The sequence below is a fragment of the Anas acuta genome, chromosome 13 (genome assembly GCF_963932015.1).
Source record: "Anas acuta chromosome 13, bAnaAcu1.1, whole genome shotgun sequence".
In the NCBI taxonomy this organism is placed as follows: Eukaryota; Metazoa; Chordata; class Aves; order Anseriformes; family Anatidae; genus Anas; species Anas acuta.
The window spans coordinates 20,880,008-20,900,587 of NC_088991.1; the positions used below are offsets into that span (position 1 = coordinate 20,880,008).

At 61.7% G+C, this 20,580-nt stretch overlaps 1 protein-coding gene across 4 annotated transcripts in view; it reads right to left on the bottom strand.

Annotated features, from left to right (window-relative positions):
* The window catches only part of STARD8 (StAR related lipid transfer domain containing 8), a 60,269-nt gene that overhangs the window by 25,963 nt on the left and 13,726 nt on the right, over window positions 1–20,580 (bottom strand). For 2 of the 4 annotated variants that reach the window (XM_068696674.1, XM_068696675.1), the window contains one exon: window positions 19,515–19,548. In XM_068696674.1, the coding sequence (XP_068552775.1) occupies window positions 19,515–19,548 (34 nt within the window). Of the gene's footprint in view, window positions 1–10,299; window positions 10,511–15,376; window positions 15,486–19,514; window positions 19,549–20,580 lie in introns of those variants that run through there. The other 2 variants (XM_068696680.1, XM_068696679.1) reach the window with 2 other exon arrangements.

Sequence of the window (20,580 nt, forward strand, 5' to 3'; positions counted from 1 at the left end):
CCAGCAGGTGGGAAAGCTGGAGGACACAAGGAGAGGCAGGGCAGCGCCGCCGTGCTCGTGCCCTGGGGCCGCCGTGCTCCCCGCCGCGGCTTCCTGTGCAGCCGGGTGCCGAAGGAAGAGCTCTGCGGCACACCCAGCCCCTCTCGAAGCCACTGGCACGGGCTCTGCTCTCAGTAAAATGTAACCCACCCAAAATTCACCCCCTCGGGCAGCTCCAACCAAGCCCCAACCTGCCTCCGGCTCCCCGCTGCCCAGATGCCCGCAGCCACCCGCCAGCTCTGGAGCACAGGGTCCCAGCCGGCTGCAGCCCCGTGCCGGGCCACGCAGCACCGGGCAGGAAAGCTTTGCCTTACCAGCAGGCTCTGAGCCTCCTCCTCCTCCTCCACAGCTTTAATCCCACGCCACGTGTCCTGCAGCCACCACAGAGCCTCCCAGCGTCTGGGGACTGCTCAGGGAGGACGGGAGTGGGATCAGTGGGGGCACCCCACGTGCCCCTTTCAGCCTGCACAGAGCAGGAGCGCACCTCGCATGGGGCGTGAGGAGACCCTGACCCAACACCCCGGCTGCCAGCGGCCCCCAGGGCCCCCCCAGCTCCATCTTGCCGGGTGGTCTGGAACAGGAAGGATGCGGCGCACACACCTCGGCGGCAGCAGGTGGCCCTGTGCTTGGGGACCGCATTTCACTTTTTCTCTGAAAAGCAGAATTAAAAGCGTGCTTCAAAGAATTAACAAAACCCACAGCGCCATCCTGTTTTCATGATGCCAGGGAACGAGGCCACCAAACCCCACAGGCACCTCGGCACCCCGGCTGTCCTGAGCCACCAGCAGCACGGCTCCCCAGAAGCTGCCCGAGGAGGAGAGGGGGAGAGGAGGAGAGGAGCAGAAGCCCCCCAGCAGCTGCTGTGCTCCCACCACCTGTGCACACCCCCAGCAGGACCCCCACTTGCCTCGCAGGGTGCTGGCAGACGCCTGCTTTCCTTCTCCAAAACGCTGGGGTTCAAAGTCGCCGTGCTGAAGGACCCCTCAGAGGCCAGCTACCCAACTCCCCCAGCTTTGTCTGTGTGTGCTGGTTGCTCCCCGTTGACAAGAAAAGCAGAATTTCCAGCCCTTTACCACCAAAACAGACTTCACCCACCGCCCCCTCTAGCAGGCTGCGCAGGGGAGAGCAGCCTCCTGTCCCACAGATAAGCACACTGGTCACATTCGTAGCAGCTGCTCAAGGAGCATATCACTATTTTCTTCATTTCCTATTTAACCGTCCCACTGGAAAAGCAGTTCAGTCTTTTCTGATTTCTGGATCAAGTGCTCCCGGTCAGGGGCAGCAGCCCCACGGCGTTTTTGCAGTCAGCTGCCAGGGGCAGCCATGGTGCGAGCGCTCGCACGGTTACAAGTCTGAGAGCAGTTTGCAAATTGTTTAGGCAGGGAAACTTAAGGGACAGAAAACTCGAAGGTGAAAACTAAGACAGGGCACAAACACAGCCAAAGCCAAGTGATTTTGACTCTGAAACAGGCAGGGCCAAGGCATTCCTCGTGCTGCTGCGGATGGATCAGCTCCGTGGGATGAGCAGCACGCGCTGAGCACGCAGGAGCTGCAGACCCCTCTGCAGCCTCGTCCTCATCCTCCTCCCCCCTTTTCCCACAGGTAACACTGATGTGGGGCTCAGGGGCTTGCCACAAACCCAGCCTTGGGTTTTTTTGGGACAGCAGAGCTGCTCGGAGCCCTCAGCAGCCTCGCCCTCTCCAAAGGCTCAGTGGGACAGGGCAGCCCCGCAGGCATCGGGACCCCCGGGAGCACAGAGCAGCCCCGACCCCGTCCCTGTCCCATGGCACAGAATCCAAGTTCAGGGCCTTAAACACCACGCGTGGCAGGATCACCCCGAGGCAGGGCAGGGAGCCCCGCAGCAGGCGGTGGCAGCGGGAGGACCGCTTCCCCTGCATGTCCCCAGGGTGCTTCACACCCACCTCTTCCCAGGCACCTGGGGACGCCCCAGCAAGGTGGGAATAATCCTTGTCACACCGACCAGCATCACCGAAATGTACCTGCTCCTCCGCTTCCCTCCTCTTTGGCACCGCGAGGGCAGCCCGCTGGGTCAGCAGCTGTCCCTGCACGTGTCCCTGTCCCAGCACAGTCCTGGTGTGCAGCGGGGACAGCAGGGCGCTGTTCTGTCACCGCTCCGTGCGCTTCTTGTCTCCATCTCGGCAGCTGGCACCGGGGCACGGGCCCCAAGGGCTCATCGCCTTCAGACACGGGGATCCCACAGGCAGCAGGGTACATACAAGGCACGTGGGGCGTTTTGACTCGTGTGTCTTTGAGCAGGAATGGCACCAACGGGTGCCCCCGGGCAGCGGACACTATGGGAAAACCGAGTGTCCCCTGCTGAAGCGGCAGCCGAAGCAAGGCAGCACCCTCCAGCCCCAAAGCAGGCACCTGCCTTAACCCAGGCAGAGGCAGCCTCCAGCAAGCCTCCCAGACGTTTTCAGAGGCTGTCTACAAGACACCAGTGCTCCCAGTTCAGCCTTGTCGCACTGCCTCATGGCCACCGGTGGCTCATGGCTGGGGCTGCCACTGCTCAGGCTGCCAGCGCCGAGCGACACCACCAGTGGCCCCAACAGATATAGGGCCAGGAGCCAAGGAGAAACAATGAAAACCATTTACAGGGCAGGAAGCTGCATCTGCTGGATGAAACGCTATCTTCAAACAAGACGTGTTTGGATAACTCCAGTTTCATAACTCGCCTCTTCCGATGTTAGGAAATCACGGTAATAAAAAGAAAACAAAATGGGGGAGAAGAAACTTGGCATGGGGAACAATGGGAGAATTGCTGGAGACACGGAGCTTAACCCAACCTGCTGCGCCCGATCCCAGGGGCAGCTGGGGCTCTGGCAGCAAGCTCCAAGGGGTGTGCACGAGAATAAATGTCTGATCAAATATCATCGGGAAAAGAGTTAAATCTGCTCTAAATCTGCTCAAGAGCACAATACGCTTCGATGATCTTATATTACTTGCCTGCTTGCTTGTTTTTAACAGAAATCAGCGTTATCTTGGGGGGCAGGGAGAGCAAAATTAGACAGAGATGGTGAGCAACGGGCCCCAGAATTTGGGTTCTGGCAGGCCTCATCTTTGTCACCTTGAAGGCTTTAGAGGTGGCAAGGGACAGCAGTCACCTCGTTCTGGCACCGAGTGCTGTGGGGTGAGACCAGGAGGCTGCTGCTGGTGTTAGCAGGGGTGAGTGATGGTGAGGATAAACCCCCTGCCCCACAAACTGCCAGCGCTAACCTGAAAGCCTGCCTGGGTGTTAGAGAGGAGGGTGTTTAATCGTTTAATGGTGCCGTAGCAGGTCACAGCTTTGCAGGGACAAGGACAGAGCACAGCAGCCACAGCAGCTCCTCACCTCCAAGCGCGGGGCAGCTGCTCTGCAGCCCCTGCCCCACGTGCCACGAATTCCCACCACGAGCCTCTGCAGCAGCAATGAGGCCAGCTGAAACCAAGCTCCCTTGCTGGCACCAGCCTCGTTTTCCAGAGCCCACCATCCCTCTCCGATGCCTTCTGCAGCCAGAGCCATGCCCACAGGGCACTGCCAGGGCGCACGGAGCACCGCCGGGTGCGGGTCCAGGTCCCCAGCTCCTAATGGAGCAAGAGCGAGAAGGGAGCTTAAAGCAAGGGGGTGCTGTGAACGCACGGCTTGGCAAGGGGATTGTGCTCCTGCCTGAACACAGAGGGCTGGACACAGATGAGGTTTTGCTCCCCCCAGCCAGTGTCACTCCATCCTGCTCAGCGTGACCCCCCCGTGTGCTCGGTGCTTCTGGCATCGCGGCGAGGGCTGCTCGGCCCCCACCCTGCTCCTTCCCCCGCCCCGCGGCCACTGCCTCGAACAATTTGGGAGAAGGAGCCAAAAGCTGAGGTCACTCAACCGGGGCACCGGCCCCCTCCCCACCGACCTCCGCCCCCCGCCCCCTCCCCAGTCCAAATATAAACTTGCTTACAGGAAATGCCTTAAAGAAAAGGCACCTCCCTGAGTCCCGAAGAATGCCCAGAAAATAAACTGTCTCTGGACATGAAGGAAATGGCTTTTTTTTTTTAACACACTGCAAAGCATGTTTAACCCTTCCAGTCCCTGCTGGGACACCCACAAGCCTCAGACCCTCGGGGAGCTTCCAGGTGCCTTTGTTCTGGGTTGGCCACAGGAGAGCATCCCCTCGGCAGAGGTGCCCATGGCCTTGCACCACCACCACGTCCTGAGCAAAACCAGTCCCAAATCCATAGCCCAGGTACAAACTCCCTGATGAGGAAAGCCCCAGACCCCAAAACTTTTAGATAAACACAGGCTCCGTTCCCAAGCAGACGACAAGCACACACAGTTGTCTGCATCACTCCAGGTCCTGCATCGCCAGGAAGCAGCTGGGGAAGCAGAGGGGCAGCACCTGCGCCTCCCTCCTGCCTGCCCTGATGCTGGGGGGCAGCCCCTCCAGCCCCACACGTGTGCCTGCACCCAGGAGCCCTTCCCCGGCCACCTGCAGCACGGCAGGACACAGCTGTGAGCCCAACGTCCCTGCCACAGCCAGCCCTGGGGACTCACAGCCCGCAACAAACAACCCTGACCCCGACGTCCCTCCCGGCACAGCTCTGTTGTGCCATTTCCCAGCTCCAAATCCCATCCCCAAGCTTTTTGCAGCCGGCAGGGATGCGGTTCCCATGTGGAAATGGGGATCGGAAAGCCAGGATAAGGCAGGTAAAACGGCACTGCAGGGTCAGGTAACACCGCCCTGGCAATGCCCAGCATCCACAGCCAGCAGCTCCTACCTCCTGCAGGCTGCACAGCGCTGCGGGTACTCTAGCGAGGCGGGGAGCAAAGCAACACGTGGAGGCTTAGGAAGTACAAGCAGTGTTTTCACACCAACATCCCTACACAAAATCAAGAGAAGAGGAGGAGCAGAAATGCAGGAAATCCCGTACGCAGAGGCCGTGGGTTCACAAAGGATTCGCAGAGTGAGGCTCTGCTGCCCCTCCGCAACGCCTCCCCGAACGTGCCCCTGCAAAATGTACACTCAGGGCTTTAAGCCTCAGATGCACGAAGTAGTTTGATACAATTCAGCTGCTGCTGCAGAATGCCTAAAATATTTGTTGTTTTTCCGAGCAGCAGCAGCAGCACGGGGAGCTGCAGAGGTGTGCGCAGGGGGGCCCAGGGGAGCAGGGCCATCCCTCTGGCTCTGCCGGATGAGCTGGGCAAGGAAACGCAGCCCCGAGGGGGCAGCCTGGCACCTGCAGCCCGGGGAATGCCCAGGGGCAGGGCCTGCAGCCAGCTGAGGTCCCCAGCAGCAGCACAGTACTCACCCGCCTTCGTACGGGGTGGGACCTAGGGAGGGGAGCAGCGGGCACACGGGCTCCCTGCGCCCAGCTCCCTGCGCCCAGCACGCCGCTGTCCGGCGAGAAATGCCCCCCACCCAAATCAGCAGCCAAAGATGGGAATGAGGAGTACCTGTACCTAGGATAAAGGGGTGCAAGAGTGCCAAATGAAACAAGGACAGTCCTGCATCTGCCAGGGAAAGGGGCAGGGATGGAGAGGGAAGGGCAGGGAGCAGGGGGACCAGGGCAGGGCGCTGGGGGAAGCCCCGGCACGCAGCACTCACCTGGTTCTCATACACACCATCCCAGGCACGATTAAGCTCTCCAAACCTTTTTTCAGCAGCCCGTTATTTGCAGCTGGGGGAAAAGGGCTGCAACCTCAGAGCCTCCCTCCAGAAGGGCTGCAGGAAGCCTGGCACAGCCCCAGGCGCGGGGCCGGCGGCACAGCCACGCTGCCAGGCTCCGAGCAGCGGGCACGGCGCTGAGGGCTGGGCTGGCACAGCACCACGGGGCTGGTGCCCGGGCACCGCGGGGCTCTGCGGAGCTGGGGCCGGCTGCGGGAGCAGGCGGGGGTCTGGCAGCGAGGTGCGAGGGGCAGTCAGTTATCTGCCTGGGAAAATGAAGCCGAAACTGTCCGGAGGTTCTGCTCTTACCCAACGAGCCTGACGAAACGAGGTCAAGTGAGCTTTGAGTCACCCCCGGGAGGCTGTGTCCCAAGCCTTGTGACACGTCTGGCTGCCACCACCTCTGCCCACTTGCAGTTCTGCTGGGGTGACAGAGACCCCCCCGGCCACCCCCTCACCAGCATCCTCTGAGCCTTGACACCGCTCCCTCCTCCTCCCCAGCCCAGCTCACAGCTCCCCAGCCTCATCCCAGCCCTTCCTTGGGCTCGCCTCCTTGCCCTCTCTGCCTTTGCCTCCTCTCCCACCCAGGACAGGGAACCACGGGGCGCTGCAGGACACCGGCCACGCACCAGCGCCCAGCTCACCGCCTGCCATGGGGCCCAGCACAGCACCCGGGGCACCGCCACTGCCGGCAGGGCGTGGGGGAAACGTTTTGTTGCCTTTCCTAGAAGGCACGGCGGGAGAGCGTGACTCCTCTGAGCTGCGTGAGACAAAGGGGCATTCAGAAGCTGAACTTGTGCCCTTGACAGCGGTGAAAATATTCTTGTGAAATTCATGGGGAGAAAAAAAAAAAAGAGCGGGGGGTTGGGGAGGGAACAGAAACCCCACCCTCCACCTTTGCACACTACTTCCACTCGGGCGGTTACAGCCTGCAGGTCAGAAGCCTCCTGTCCTGCTGGGACCCCGCCGTGTTTGCACGAGCAGCGCTGGAAGCACCGAGCACACACACTCCTGGGAGCGCAGGCACCTTCCCCAGGCAGTGGCATTACACCCTTACGCCCAGCGAGCTTTGAACATGAGCATCAAGGCCAGCTCCAGCAGGGCGCAGCAAGCTCGCCATTAGAGCGGGCTCCCTGCAGACCCCGCGCACGTTGCAGTCAGATCTCTTCCCTCCCAGAGAAAGGGCAGCAAATCCCCAGCGCCACCAGGCTGAGCGTGCTGGGCCCCCGGCACCACGCTCCTGCTGCCGGTTAGGCACCGGGAGGCACAGTGCACCGCAGGCTCCGAGGAAATCCAGCCCCAGGTGCTCACCCTGGGACGTGGGGAGGGAGCGCGGCTGCTCCAGGCACCGGGCTGCCCTCCAGCCCCACCACGGCACATTTGGGTGGTGGGGGAAGAAGCGGCAGAGCGGGACACGTCCCCTCCTGTGGCACCGTACCCAGCGATAAGGCTCTCCTCGGGCACCTGCCTGCCGCCCTGCTGCTGCACCCCTGTCCCCGAGGGGTGGCCCCAATGCACGTCCTGAGCTGTGACACCGAGCAGGCTGTCGGGGAGGGATCTGCAGGCTGGAAGCTGAGGAAGCAGCAGCAGGGGGCTGCCGGCACGGCCAGCTGTGGGAGAGCACAGGCACCCCGAGCTGGTGACGTGCTGTCGGAGGGACGTGATGTGGGCATGCCTCCGGCATTTTCCAAGGGAGGAAGGTTCCCGGAGCTGCTGTGTTTGCCAGGGCCGGTTCCCTGAGCCAGCCGTTAACGTTTACGCAGCCTGTGACTGGCACCGGGCGACAAGTGCCCTTTGCTGATAAGGAAACCTTCAAGGGACTCAGCAAACGGCTCCACCGCTGCGTCCTGGGCAAATGCGGCGGGGCCACGTGGCACGGGCAACCTGTCAATGATTAACTGGGACCAGTCAGGCAGCACTGGGAGGCAGCGGGGGGAGGCAGAGCGGGCTGGCGAGGGTTGTGCCAGCAGAGAGGGCAGTTGGGCGCCCAGAGCTGTGCTGGGAGCTGCATCCCACTGCCCCGGTCACCCTGATGAGCAAAGGTGGCAGCCGGTGTCAGAGGCTCGTTCCTGTACCAAAATGAGCGTGGGGCTCCAGGGAGCAAGGCAGTGGCACAGCTGCCAGGCTGGGCGGTGGGAGCCCAAGGACAAGGGGGGCAGGATGAAGCCAGCACCACCCCACACCGCTGCCAACCCCACGTGCACAGCCAGGCAGGTGACACGCCGCGTCCCTCAGACACAAAACAGGGACGAGTAAAGGCAGCCGGCCGGCACCCCGCACCTCCTGCACATCAGAAGGCATTTCTTGCTGGAAATACAGAAGAAGACCCTGGTTCTTTACACATCTGTGGCAGCCCCGACAGCTTGGGAGCGTGAATGTAATCACCTGGAGGTGCCTTTCAGAAAGGCACGAGCAGTGTTACTGTGGCTCAATCATTAACCGGGTGGGAGACCCCCGGCCCTGCTGGAATGCGGCCGCGCTGCCACCGGCCCTGCCCAGGGCTCACCACAGCCGGCACAAAGGGGAGCGCAGCCCCCGGCCGCGGAGAGGCTCCAGCCCCTCGGCACCACGTCCCTGCCGGCAGCACCACATCCCACCAAACGCTGCCTGCTGCTTCCCGGTGGGGCCGGGAGAAGAGCTGGGGGGCGAGGAGCAGCTCTGCCTGCCGGGCCGCAGATGTCCCCACTGCCACGCGTGCCTCCCCGCGTGCCGCCACTCTCCTGGCACAGCGCCGTGCGCTGCTCCGGCCGGCTGCACTCACACGGAGCCATGACCGGTGAGTGCTGCTCCTGCAGGGGACAAAGCCACCCCCAAGACACCGAGCCTTCATCCAGCACCACTGTCTTCCTGAGAGCACCCCGAGCAGAGCGCAGCCGGCAGCCTCCCTGCGCTGCCCCTGCCCAAACGGGTCCAGCACCCCCGGTCAGGTTCGGCACGCTCCCTTCCTGCCAGGGTCTCTTCTCCCACTTCCATCACAGGAGAGATGCCACAGGCTGAATTTTGTGTTTGCTCTTCCACATCTTTTGCACAAAGCCTCAGAGTGGCACTGCTGCTGCAGGCCCTGCACACGCACGGTGTGGCACGGGAGGCTCTGGCAGGAGCACAGCATCTCTCAGCCTCCGCAGCCCGCACGCTGCCACAAAATGCCTTTTACACCCAGGATGACCACGTTCCTCCATGCACCCATGAGATAAGCCCCGGGTGAGCACACCCACCTTGCCATCCAGCAGGATCCTCCCCAAGCCCCGCACGGAGCGCACCGAGGCCGGGCCCTGCTCTCCTCTCCCCAAGAGGCGATTTGCATGTCATGCAGCAACCCCGGGACACCCCCAGGCAAAGGGCAGCCTTCGTTTCCCCTGCTCGACTCAAACTGACTTTAAGAACTTTCAGATCTTTTTGAAATTAGTACAGAAATCAAGGGGAAGTACTGAAGTGCCCTTAGGCACAACCATATTTTGTTCTCTTACGAAACTGAATTGCTGGCAGCCCGTCCCATGCATACGCTTAGCGTTGGACATTTGAGGCAATGCAGGCAAGGAATGCTCACCAGAAGCACGGTTAGTTTGATTCCGTTGGTCTTTTATTAGAAAAGCATTTCTCAAAGGAAGTGCACGTACACGAAGTGAGCGTGTGCACCTCCTCAGAAGCTACACTTTACACCTGCTTTGCTCTGGGATTTGATGTTTTGTCACATGAGGAAATTAGTGATGAGATTTTGGTATAAGGATCTGATCTATTTTTTCCCCAAACAAATGGAGGAAGACAGAGGGGTTTTGAAACAAGCCCTTGCTCCTTGCACAGCTCCCCACGCAAGAGGCAGACCCAAATGTAAAGCTGCACAGAGCAGCAAGGAGCTGCTACGCCTGCTCCAGCAACACCTCTACGTTTCTTAACTGCATTTCAGTTAAAATGTAAACAGAAGCAAGCACACTCATTGATAAGAATTCAAGCGTGTGCACGGTGCAGCATGCAGCCTGCTGCCAACACCACCACAATGTGCTCTGACAGCCACGACTGTACCAGGACCTCTGAAGGCAAAGGTCTCTCTCCCCACTCCTGCCCTGTGCACCCAGGAGCCATTCAAAAACACAAATCTCAAAATCAAACAGGAGCTGCTGTTTGCTTTAGCCACAGCCAAACAATCTGTGCGAAAGCAGCCTCGCACCTTGGCGGAGAGCTTTGACAGCTCAGCGTCAGCTCACAGCCCGATAAGGCGCGGACGGCAAGCTGCTCCGTGCCCCGCAGCCGCAGCTCCCGAAGCAGAACTGGCTGCAGAGCCGTGCCCAGGGCTCGGGGAACCCGAGCGGGGCTCCTGAGGGCTGCAGCCCCGCGGCCCTCCCGATGCCAGCGCGGAGCTCCCGTGGGCTCACCGCGTCTGCGGCTCGGGGCGCACACGGGGGCCGCCCGGCGGCTGCGCTTCGTCCGCGCTGATCCCGGCTGGAGGGGGGCGAGGGACCCCCAGGACACCGCTGGGTGCCCCCCCCCGGGCTCCCCCAGGCACCGCCGGGACCGCGCCTGGGGCAGCTCCGTGCCGCGGGGCCGCGCACAGCCCCTGGGGGCACCCCCCCGACCCCTCCCCGCGGGAGCGCGCACCCCCGGGGCCCCCCTTTACCTCCGGGCTCCGCTGCGCCCCCGTCAAAGCGCAAAGTCCTGCGGGCGGACAGACGGACAGGCGGACAGCAGGACGGGCGTGCAGGGGGAGAGGCGGGGGTCCCGGCCCGGCCCCGCTCCGGGGGGGGCTGCTGCGAGCCGGGGCCGTGGCTCCGGCCCTTGTCGGGGCGAGCGGCCGCGGGCAGGGGCCGGCTGCGGGCCGGGAGCTGCGGGGGCAGCGCCGCGGAGCCCCGGCCCCCGGCAGCCGGGGCCAATCGCCACGGGGGGGCGGCCCCGGGCTCCCCTCCCCTCCCAGCCCCTCCCTGCCCGGCACGGCCCCTCCGTGCCCCGGCCCGGCCCGGCCCGCAGGGTCCCCTCCCCTGTGCCTCTGTGCCTGGGGGGGCACCAGCCCGCGCCCGGCTCCCCCTGCCCATCAAACCCCCCAGGAGGCAAAGCGGGGGCACCACTGAGAGCAGCGGAAAAGCATTCGCAAGAGGGTGGAGAATAAAATGGGGGAGAGGGGCTGGAAGACAGGGGCTAGGAGGAAAAACCCCATCAGCAGAGCGCTGCTCCCCCGGCTCCTGGGGAGGGGACAGCTGCGGGCAGCCAGAGCTGTCCCAGGGGCTGCATCTCCCCGGGGGGGCTGCGCAGAGCTCCTGGAGCACCCCAGGGACAGGCAGGGTGGGGGCTTTGTTCCCCCACCCCCGTGGGAAGGCCGCAGAGGCCAGGAGGGGGGCACGGCCGGGCGCAGGGAGGGCTCGCGGCACCTTCCGTGGGTTGGGACCGGGCACCAGCACCAGGGCGGCCCCAGGGGCGCACCCGCAGGCGGTGGAAAAAGTGGCTCAGAGCAGGATTTCAGGCATTTTCCGCCCGTTTCCTCACGCAAACCGGGAAGGGGGAGAGGCGTGGGGGCAGCGAGGCAGGAAGGCTCCCAGGGGTGAGGGATGGGGACAGCACCCAGCCAGTGAGGGGGACAGCAGGCAGCCGGTGACCGACACGGACCCCGCAGGCACACGCTCACCCCACACACACCGGGGCCAGCTGCATGAAGGCTGGGAGGAGCAGCAGAGGTGCATTTTGCAGGCTGCCCCCTTGCTGGCCGATGAATGGGCTGCATTGAGGCCCCGCGATATTAATAGCTCCCAGCCCACGGCCAGGGAATGGCAGGGAGCCCACGGGCTCGCCCCGCGCCTGCACAAGGCGCCCAGTGTGCACGTGTGCTCGCGGGGTGCTGGGCACGGGATGGGGGGAACGCTGCCTCCGGCCGGCACGCAGCCCCGCGGGGACGGGAGGAGCAGCACCAGGAACCCGGGGAGAGCAGGGATCACACCCAGCGGGATGCGGGGGGACGAGGGGAGAGGTGGTCCAGAGGGAGTCACTGAGAAGGGCCAGGAAAAACCCGACAAAGGCCCTTTGAAGCTGGCTGAATAAAGGAAAAGCTGTCCGGGGGGGTCAGCAGGCTGAGGGGCTGTGCCCCCCTCCTGGCAGAGGATGGGAGACCAGGGTGCGGGACACCCAAACCGGGAAAGGCTCCAGTGACAGGCTCAAAGCAATAATCTCTGCCCGGCCCTCCCAGGGGACCTGAAACGGGACCTGCAGAGCTCTGTGCTCCCTCCCAGTGCATCCCCACACACCAGTAAGCTGCTGGGGCTGGGAGCAGGGCAAAGGCACCCTCAGCACCCTCGGTCCTGTGCTGCAGCACCTGATCTTGTCACATCAGCCCTGTGCCTTAGCAAGCAATTCCTGCTTTTCTTGCTGCCCGGAGCCCCCGTCCTGCACCCGCAGCCCCCTCGCTGCTCCCATGGGGCAGGCAGCCCAGCAAAGGGCACCCCCTCCTGGGCAAGGCGCACAGCGGCCCGACCAGACGAAAACACCCTGGAAAATCTGAAACAAGCAAAGGCGGTACATAAATAAATAAAAAAAAATAGATCGAAGCCATGGGAAATGCCTCTCCGCCCCGCGTGGCCACCCACCACGAGGAGGAAACCCACGCACCCACAACAAGCACATCCTGGCCAGCCCCCAGCAGCCATTGTCTGCTGCTCTTTTCCGACGACCAAAGTAAACAGGAGGGCGGGGAGAGAAGCAAAAATTCTCTTTCAGGTGTATAAATAAAAAAACGGCCGCAGAAACGAGCAAACCAGGAGCCAGTGTCCCGGGGTAAACTTATTCACAAGCATGTGCGCGGGGGACTCTTGCTCCGCTAATGCAGCTATTATTCATGTTTCATAATTTTCCACCACTGCGGATGGAAAACGGGAGAACCCTGTGACATTTTTGCATCAGCCTGCTTCATCTGGGCTGAAATACGCCTCAGTGCCGGGTGCAGCCTGCACTCGCCACCCGCTCTCGCTCCCGCCCCGCGGAGCCCTGTTTCTGTTTATTTCTGTCTGGCCACCCGGCTGCACAACAGTTGCTCGCTTTTTTTAATCCAGGGCTATAAAAGCTGTCATCTCCAGCACCGCCGTGGCAGCCCGTCGCATTTCGGTGTGTCCCCAGCGAATCTGGGCCCCGGACACCACGCCAGGATCCTTGGGCACAGCTGCAGGTGGCAGAGCCGCACGTGGCCCCGCGCTGGGAACGTTACCGGGGCACAACAGATGGGTTTGTTTCCTCAGATAGCGGCAGGTAGCCACCCATGCAGGTTACCGAGGTGTTATCACCAAGAAAGAGGGCAACGGGTCGATTTGGCAGCAGGCACCCTGCTGGGGAAAGCAGCTCAGGGCGGACACGAAGCGGCAGCTGGAGCCGGTGCCGCCAGCTGCTCGGGCACAGCGGGCAGCGCCCCGCCAGGGCCGAATTCCCCGGCTTCCAGGGGAGGAGGGCGAGAGGGAGAGCGAGAGAAACTCGGAGACATACGCACAACAGCATCATTCATAGGCGCTGATTTCATAAAACAAGGATCCTGTGTCTGGCCCGGAGCTCAAGGCAATTAAAACAGCAGCCACAGATCTCAAAGAAACAGCAGGAATTTATCTGAGGAATCCGGATTATGTGGCCAGTGCTGAAGCAGAGCAGAAAGCCTCCAGCTCCGGGAAGGTAAACACGCTGGCGAGGAGAGGCAACCGGCTCAATCACCCCGACTGTTCCTGCCTCCCCAAGCGCAGGGGGGACTGCGGTCAGCAGGGGCTGGCCTGTGCTGCGTGGACATGGGAGCACCGAGGTCTGGGGACAGCCAGGTCCCCCCCATCCCCACACAGCCACCAGGGCAGGCAGGGCGGGTCTGCAGCCAGGTGCCACCACTGATGCCAACCACTGCGGGGCTGGTACAGGGCTGGGGGGAGAGTGCCCAGGAAGGGTTATCGTTCCAGAGATAATGGTGGCGGTTTGCAAGTCTAAGAAAGTGGTTTTCCATCCTGGCCCAGCCTTGGAAAGCACACGCTGGGCTTACCAAGACACTGAAAGCAGCCAAGGTGCTGATAAAACTCACCCCGGTCTTACCAGCACCAGGAGCAACCAGGGCTGGGGGCAGCACTTCCAGGCCGTGCTCGCAGCTCTCCTGCAGGTCCCCAAAGAGGCTCCTGCCCCCCCTGCTCCCCAGCCCACCGGGCTGACACCCCTGGCTGCAGCACCACACCAGGAGCCACCACAGAGCCACCACAGCCACCACACGGCCGGCTGCGCCAGCGGGACCTGAATAGGGCCGTGGGGTGCCCGTGTCCCCGGCAGGGTCCCCATGGGGGCTCTGGCAGGGAGGTGGCCGTGGTGTGCTGGCAGCTCACGGCTCTCATACATCTCCCTCTGAGACAAGCACGGCACTGGAAACAGCTGAAATATTTGCCAGAATACACTGGATCCGATCAATGTTCTCCCCAGGCATTAATGAACTCTCCTCCGCCACGTTCGTAACAGCTTAACTCTGGAAAACTCCATTTCCTCCCTCACCTGCCACAATCTCAGCTGACCTTGCCGTCCCTGAGGAATTGCTGCCGTCCATCAGCAGTACTTTGGACCATTCCCAAGGAGACCATTTAGCAGCAGAAGGCACGAGTTGGCAGGTTCAGGATCTGGTTGTTCACTGAGCATTGGAGCAGACTGAGAAACTAAAGCACAGTTCCTCTTTCACATAACTCAAAATAAATTGCTTTCAAGATTGTTATCCGCAGGCTGTTATCACAATCATCTTTAAAAGCCACATCAAACCAGTCTCAGCACTGACGTTTGAAACGAAGAAGAATTCCTCAAACATTTTTAACAGTCTCAATACAAAGGCCGATGGAAGTATCGTTACAACGCTATCAAACACAAAACAGTCCCCCTTTTTTACGAAATGTATGGGCTTCCTTTTTTTGGAGGGTTGGTGGGAGGCAGGGGATTTTAAAACCATTTTTTAAGCGAAGAACTTTTATATGTGACAAACTCAGCTTCTCCCCCAAGCATCACGTTTCAGCAGCAGCGGAGGGTCAGCACCACAGAGCGGGCATCGGGTGAAGCATTCAGGAGGGAGCAGTGGGTACAGAGAGGAGCAGGATTATTTTCCTCGGGCTGCAGTGACTGCCGGGGCAGGGCTTGCACAGGGTGCGTAAAGACCTGACGGGGAGGGGTCCGGGGTGCCACAAGCCCACAGGCCCTGGGCTCGAGCCACAGCACTGCAGCAGTTTGCCACCAGCCAGGGCGATCTGCGCTGCCCTCGGCAGGGATGCTCTCTTACAGCTGGACCCAACACCCCCACAGGTCACCGCAAGCACCCCCAGCCCCCCCAGCAGCACCCTGTCCCTGCAGCCATCAGCAGCCGCGTCCTGTCCCTCTCACACAGCCTGCAAGGCACAGCAGCGAGCACAGACACAGGGCCAGGACATCACCAAATTCACGCTATTTCAGACCAAAAGTACAGCGAAGCCCCAGGACCCCACAGCACGTGCTTCCAGGCCACGCTCTGCCCTTCACCCCCCACCTCCCCCCGGGACACCCCCACTGACCGGGTGCCCTGCCCGGTGCCCGGGGCTGGGGGCGCACCGAGCACTCGCCCCTCACCCCGAAGCTGGGTGCTCTGCCCCTCCCCGCGATGGGAAGGGAGGGAGGGCAGCACCGGGGGAGCCGCAGCGGTGCCGGGGGTGCCCCCCCGTGCCCACCACCCCCCGATCCGGCCCGGCCCTCACCTGCTGGCCGCAGCCCCAGGGAGCAACCGGAGCCCGACGGCTGCGCCCCGCTCCTGGCCCCGCTCCCGGTGCCGCTGCCCCCGTGCGGAACGGGCGGCGGCTCCTCCCCGCCGGGGGTGCCCGGGGCCGGGCGGGGCCGCGCACGATCGCAGCCGCCCCCGGGCCGGGAGGGCTCCGGCACCCGGCCCCCGGCCCCCCCAACGCGCTCCCGGCCCCCCCGGACGAGGCGAGGGGCAGAGCGCTGAGGACACCTCGGGCAGGACCCCGATGCTCTCCGTTACGAGAAGGAATCACCACGAGCAGCCCGGGCTGCAGACAGCCCACGCCGCCTTTTTCTACCCGAGCTGTCACGCTTTAACCCCAAACCATGTGAAGGTCGCAAAGCGCCCAACACGGTCCTGTCTGCACGGCCCAGGGCCTCCTCCACGCACAGCAAAGCTCTCTCCAGAAGTGCTCTCGGACTGTCCCAGGCACAGGAAACCTTCCCTCTGTGCATTTTTTAGCTGGCGTCCACGTAAAGCTCTTACCAGAGAACGCCCCGCACAGCCAAACCCTTCTCCCAGTTTGCCCTGTCCGTTCCCACGTTAATTTCTGGTGGTACCCACACTCACAGCTTCCCTCGCCATCCTTTGGGTCTCATGCAAGCGACTCAGATGCTGCAGACACATGCCGACTTCCTTGCCTGCAATTTCTTTCCAGCGTGTCTCAATCACTCCCTGCTGCCCCGGGAGGAACTTGACCACGCTGGGCCCACGGCAGCCTCGCCACCATGGCTGGGGCTTTCCCCAGCTCGCTCCCCGCACAGGAGCAGCCCCCCCTCCAGCAGCTCTTCCCCTCTGCCCTTCAGAGAAATCGTCCACTCCTTGACAGGACCCTGCTGCTCGGAGGGGGAATCTGCATTTTGTTAGCTACAGGAAACGGAAAAACTTCCAGACCCTGCAATGGAAGCCCCCGAAGGACCGGGGGATGCGATGGGGGATGGGAGTCTCAGCTTACTGCAGCGCCTGCTGCTTTTTGGAGCATTTTATGGGCAGAAGGGGAACAAGGGCAAGAAACGGCTTGGTTTCACAGGCCGGAGGTGCCTCTCGCTTCTGACAAATAGTTTCCTTGTGATCATTTATTGGAAAAAGTGAACTGTGGCCAAGTTGATTTTGCTTTTCTTTCAGAGCACTTTTTCTCACTTTGTCTCATGTTGTTTCTCAGGAGCAGCCCCTGCGGCACGTGGCAGCGGGCTGCCCTTCAGCCTGGGAAGGAGAGGGTGGCTGGGAAGGCACGGGTTTATTCAGCAGTGTTTGCTTTTTAGCCTAGGGAGCAGAAAGGTGACAGGAGAACAAACTGAGAGCGTTTCGCATTGCTGTAGGTCAAGATAAAAGCAGGAGCCCTTTGCACGTCCGTCCCAGCCCCGTGCTGGCTGCTGTTGGTGATGCAGGGCTGAGGGTGCGCACAGCCAGCAGCCAGCAGGGCGCTGATCCTGGGGAGCTGCTTGGAGGGGCAGGGGCAGCGAGGGCAGCGCTAGGACAGCACTGAAGCACGAGACATTGAGGAAGCATAAATTGGCACCTACCGGTGAATACCCGATCCCCAGGGGACAGACAGCAGGACATGACAGAGGCTGCAGACCCCAGCTGTGCCCGGAGGCCTAATTACAAAGGCTGTCGCACCAACCCACCTCCTCGCAGAAATTAAAGCAATATGGACAAACACGTATCGGAGAGCTCCGCCGTGCAAAAATAACCTCGAGTTCACAAGGAGGCCACAGAGAAAATGCTGGAGATTGCATCTCCAGCCAGAGCTGGAGAAAAGAGCTGATGGAAAGAAACACAAACTATTTGTTTGCGCTCGCACTGCCCCGGCAGGGTGAATTTTGGTGTGTACATTCTCATTTAGGAAGTAACTCTCTACTTTCCAAGACATTAGAACAGATCACAAAGCATCTCATGCTACCAGGGGGAGGGCTGACCACGGTGAGAGGAGAGTGCCCAGGAGCGAGGCCACAGAGGCTGCAGGGGACGGAGCATCAGGGGCGAGGAGCAGCCCCTTTCCCTTTCCTTTTCCCTTTTCCTTTCCCTTTCCCTTCCCTTCGGAGAGGGCCGAGCACCCCAAGCGCAGCCATCAGAGCGCAGAGCTGGGCAGCACCATGAGTGCTGTCAGGATGCGGCCCCGTGCAGGCTCCCTGGGGCGGGTTGGAAGCCGCTTTCTGAGCGGGGCAGCGCTTCAGTGCGGCTCCACAGCCCAGCCCAGGGCTGACCCACGGGCAGGCAGGGACGGGAAGGGGAAATGAAGACTGCCTCTCATCACATGGCACGCCAAATCCTCCAGTAATCACATTCAGTTCAGTTTTTTGCTTCCTACCACTTCACTTGTAACCCAGGCTCACTGCCACATCTCCCACCACGGAGCAGGCGGTGATTTCTCAGAGTTTCACGAGTTCCTGGAACGGGGTCACCGCAGCCAGCCCGGGAGCCCCGTCCCACCCCGGCACTGCTCCGTGCGCTCCCCGCAGCTGCCACCCTCCTGTCACGCAGGCGTCCCTCTCCTCCCGCCTGCCAGCAGTGGCAAAAAGCCAGGTCCCAGCCTCCCCCGGTGCCCCAAAGCACAGCACCACCGGGCACGGGGCACAAGGTGACCTGTGAGCAGGAGGGACGCGCACCCCGGGCACCAGAGCTGCAGGCTGGGGCCAGCAGCAGGAGGAGGAGGAGGAGGAAGACAGGAGGAGGGTGATGCTGCCCCGTGCCCACACCACATGCGGGCACCAGTCGGGTGAGAAGTGACAGCCTCACGCCTGAAGCTCCAAATCAGCAGAACCCACTCCGGATTCTTTGTGCGAAGCAAGCTTGGGTAGAAAAAGAATAACTCAGCTGTGACAACACATCAACACGGGCTAAATTTAGCAGCTTGTTTCTGGAGATCCAGATGCTGGGTAAATACAACCTTATTATTTCACAAAGGGGCAAAAGTTCAGCAGAATCCCCAGTGCTGCTTTTCCCTGTTGTTGCACAATGCCCAGTGGAAGGAGCCCTCGTTGGAAATATTGTATCATCATCACGGCCTGACACACTTTGTGAAGGTATTTAAGGAAGCTGCCAGCTCAGTCCTCATCTCCCAGCAGTCAGACCGAGGCCACTGCTTAACGACATCTGCAGAGCGTGCTCCCAACCTGCGTGTGGGGACGCCCGATGCTGCTGTCAACAGGAATTTATCCGGAGGGCGCAATCTCAGCGCGCATGGCGTGTGCGCAAGCCTTTCCTTTCTGCTTCGAGCAGAACAAAGCGAGGAAAGTCCAGCTGAAGGTCAGAAAGGAAGCGGGGAGCCAGGCCAGCAGTGAGGAGCTGGGCGCTCAGTGGGACTTGTCTTGGGGCACGGGCTCGGTGCCAAGCAGCGCGGTGCCCCCGCGCGGGGCAGACCCCGTGGCAGAGCGCCCTGCAGCACACCCAGCAGGGGCGCAGGGCTGGGGGCTCTGAAACTCAGGGCAGCACGGACCCGAGTCCTTACCAGGAAACATTTGGTTTTCATAGGTCGTTTCAGCCAAGGGAAAAAACACAGCCTCCAAACATTGTTCCCAAATGAGTTTTAGCCACGGATGTGATCTGGCGGAGTCTTCCCTGCCCCTTCCCTCGCACAGGGCTCTCTAACCCCATTAACAAGCTCCTGACACTCACGCTGCTAATCTCTCCCTGAAAGGGAAGGGAGACCACCCAGGCTCACCTCCGGAGCTCCTTCACAAAGCACCTTTTGTTGCCCAGGGTTTTCCTGTGCGCCCGGGCTCCCGCAGCAGCCGGGGCGCGGAGCTCACCCCTCGGCGGACACAAAGCCAGGGCAGGTCCCTGCCCGTGGTTCGGAGCAGCACCGCTGGGATCCCCCGGCACATCCTGTGGGTGCTGCATTTCCCGTTGTGTGCTGACACCACTCGGCTCAGCAGCACAGCCCTGCCGTGCCACGGCTGCGGGTCCCTGCTGGCACCCCCTGCCCGAGGTTGCCCGTGCTGCTCGCATGGAACATCAGGGTTTGGGGGAAAATCACACTGCTGGCAGAAGGAACCAGGAGCCCCAGCAGAGGCTGGTCCTTTCCTTTCTTCTCATGACCCTGCCCAACCCACAAGGAGAGCATTCCCGCCCAGAGAAACATTGTCTCAGCTTACCTGCATCTTTTTTATCTTCTAGCAGCGAGAAACACTGTGAAAAGAAAGGAAAAAAATAAATCATTTTGTTATCTTTTTAATTCACATATTCTTAGATTCCTCCAGTTTGTGTTCTTCATGCAATCCAGCTCGGTCCGCAGCAAGATAGCCAGGGACGGGGCAGGTGGACAGCCCAGGGCCATCAGATCCGCACCAAGGGACCACAGTGGGGATTAGGAGGACGCGGCTGTCCCCACGCGTGCAGACCCCGGTGCTGTGCCACAGCGCTGCAGGCGGTGCCGTGAGCTGCCCACACAGCACACATCGAGCATCACACCCGGCTCCGCTGCTGCCCCCACAGCCCCTGCACAGCCCTGCACAGGCTCTGCTCCTCCTCCTCCTCCCCAGGGGCCTGAGGCCCGGAGGCTGGAGCAGGCAGAGCCTAAGGACGCATTTTCTGCAGCCCAGTCCCCTCTGGCCACCCCTCGCCACGTGCCCCAGCCCCTCCTCTCTGCAGCTTGGGCTCTGGTTGCCCACAGCCGCAGCCCTCCCGTGCGGACACACATCCTACGGGCTTTGGGCGAAAGGCACCACCACGGTGCACACAGCACAACTGCTTCTCCAAGACAAATCTCAGAAGAATGCCAGCCTCACCCCCGAGGGCTCAGCGAGCAGCTGTCGCAGGAATCAGCTGCGTTGGGGTCTTTCTCCAGAACAGAACGGAGAGGAAGGCATCGCCGTCCCACGGGAGGAGCCTGCAGCAGCTCCGCTGGAGAGCAGCTCTGGTAGAGGCATGAGAAACAGCTGGAGCAGAGGAAGAGAGGTCCCAGGACATCTGGCCCCTGCCCCAGGGTGCATTCATGCAGGAACCTTTTTTCCTTTAAGCCACCACATGGGAATTTCGGCAGAGGCTGCAGCCCAGCAAGCCCTAACCCTGGAGCCCAAGGCCCCGAACCAGAGCTCTCGCTCCCTCTCAGGGGCCCTTCTCCTCCCCACATCCAACCTTACTTCCACCATGTGCCCTGCGTTTCCCACACTGAAGGAAGAGGCCACTGCAGGTCAGTGGGACTTCAGCAGCGTGTGAAGG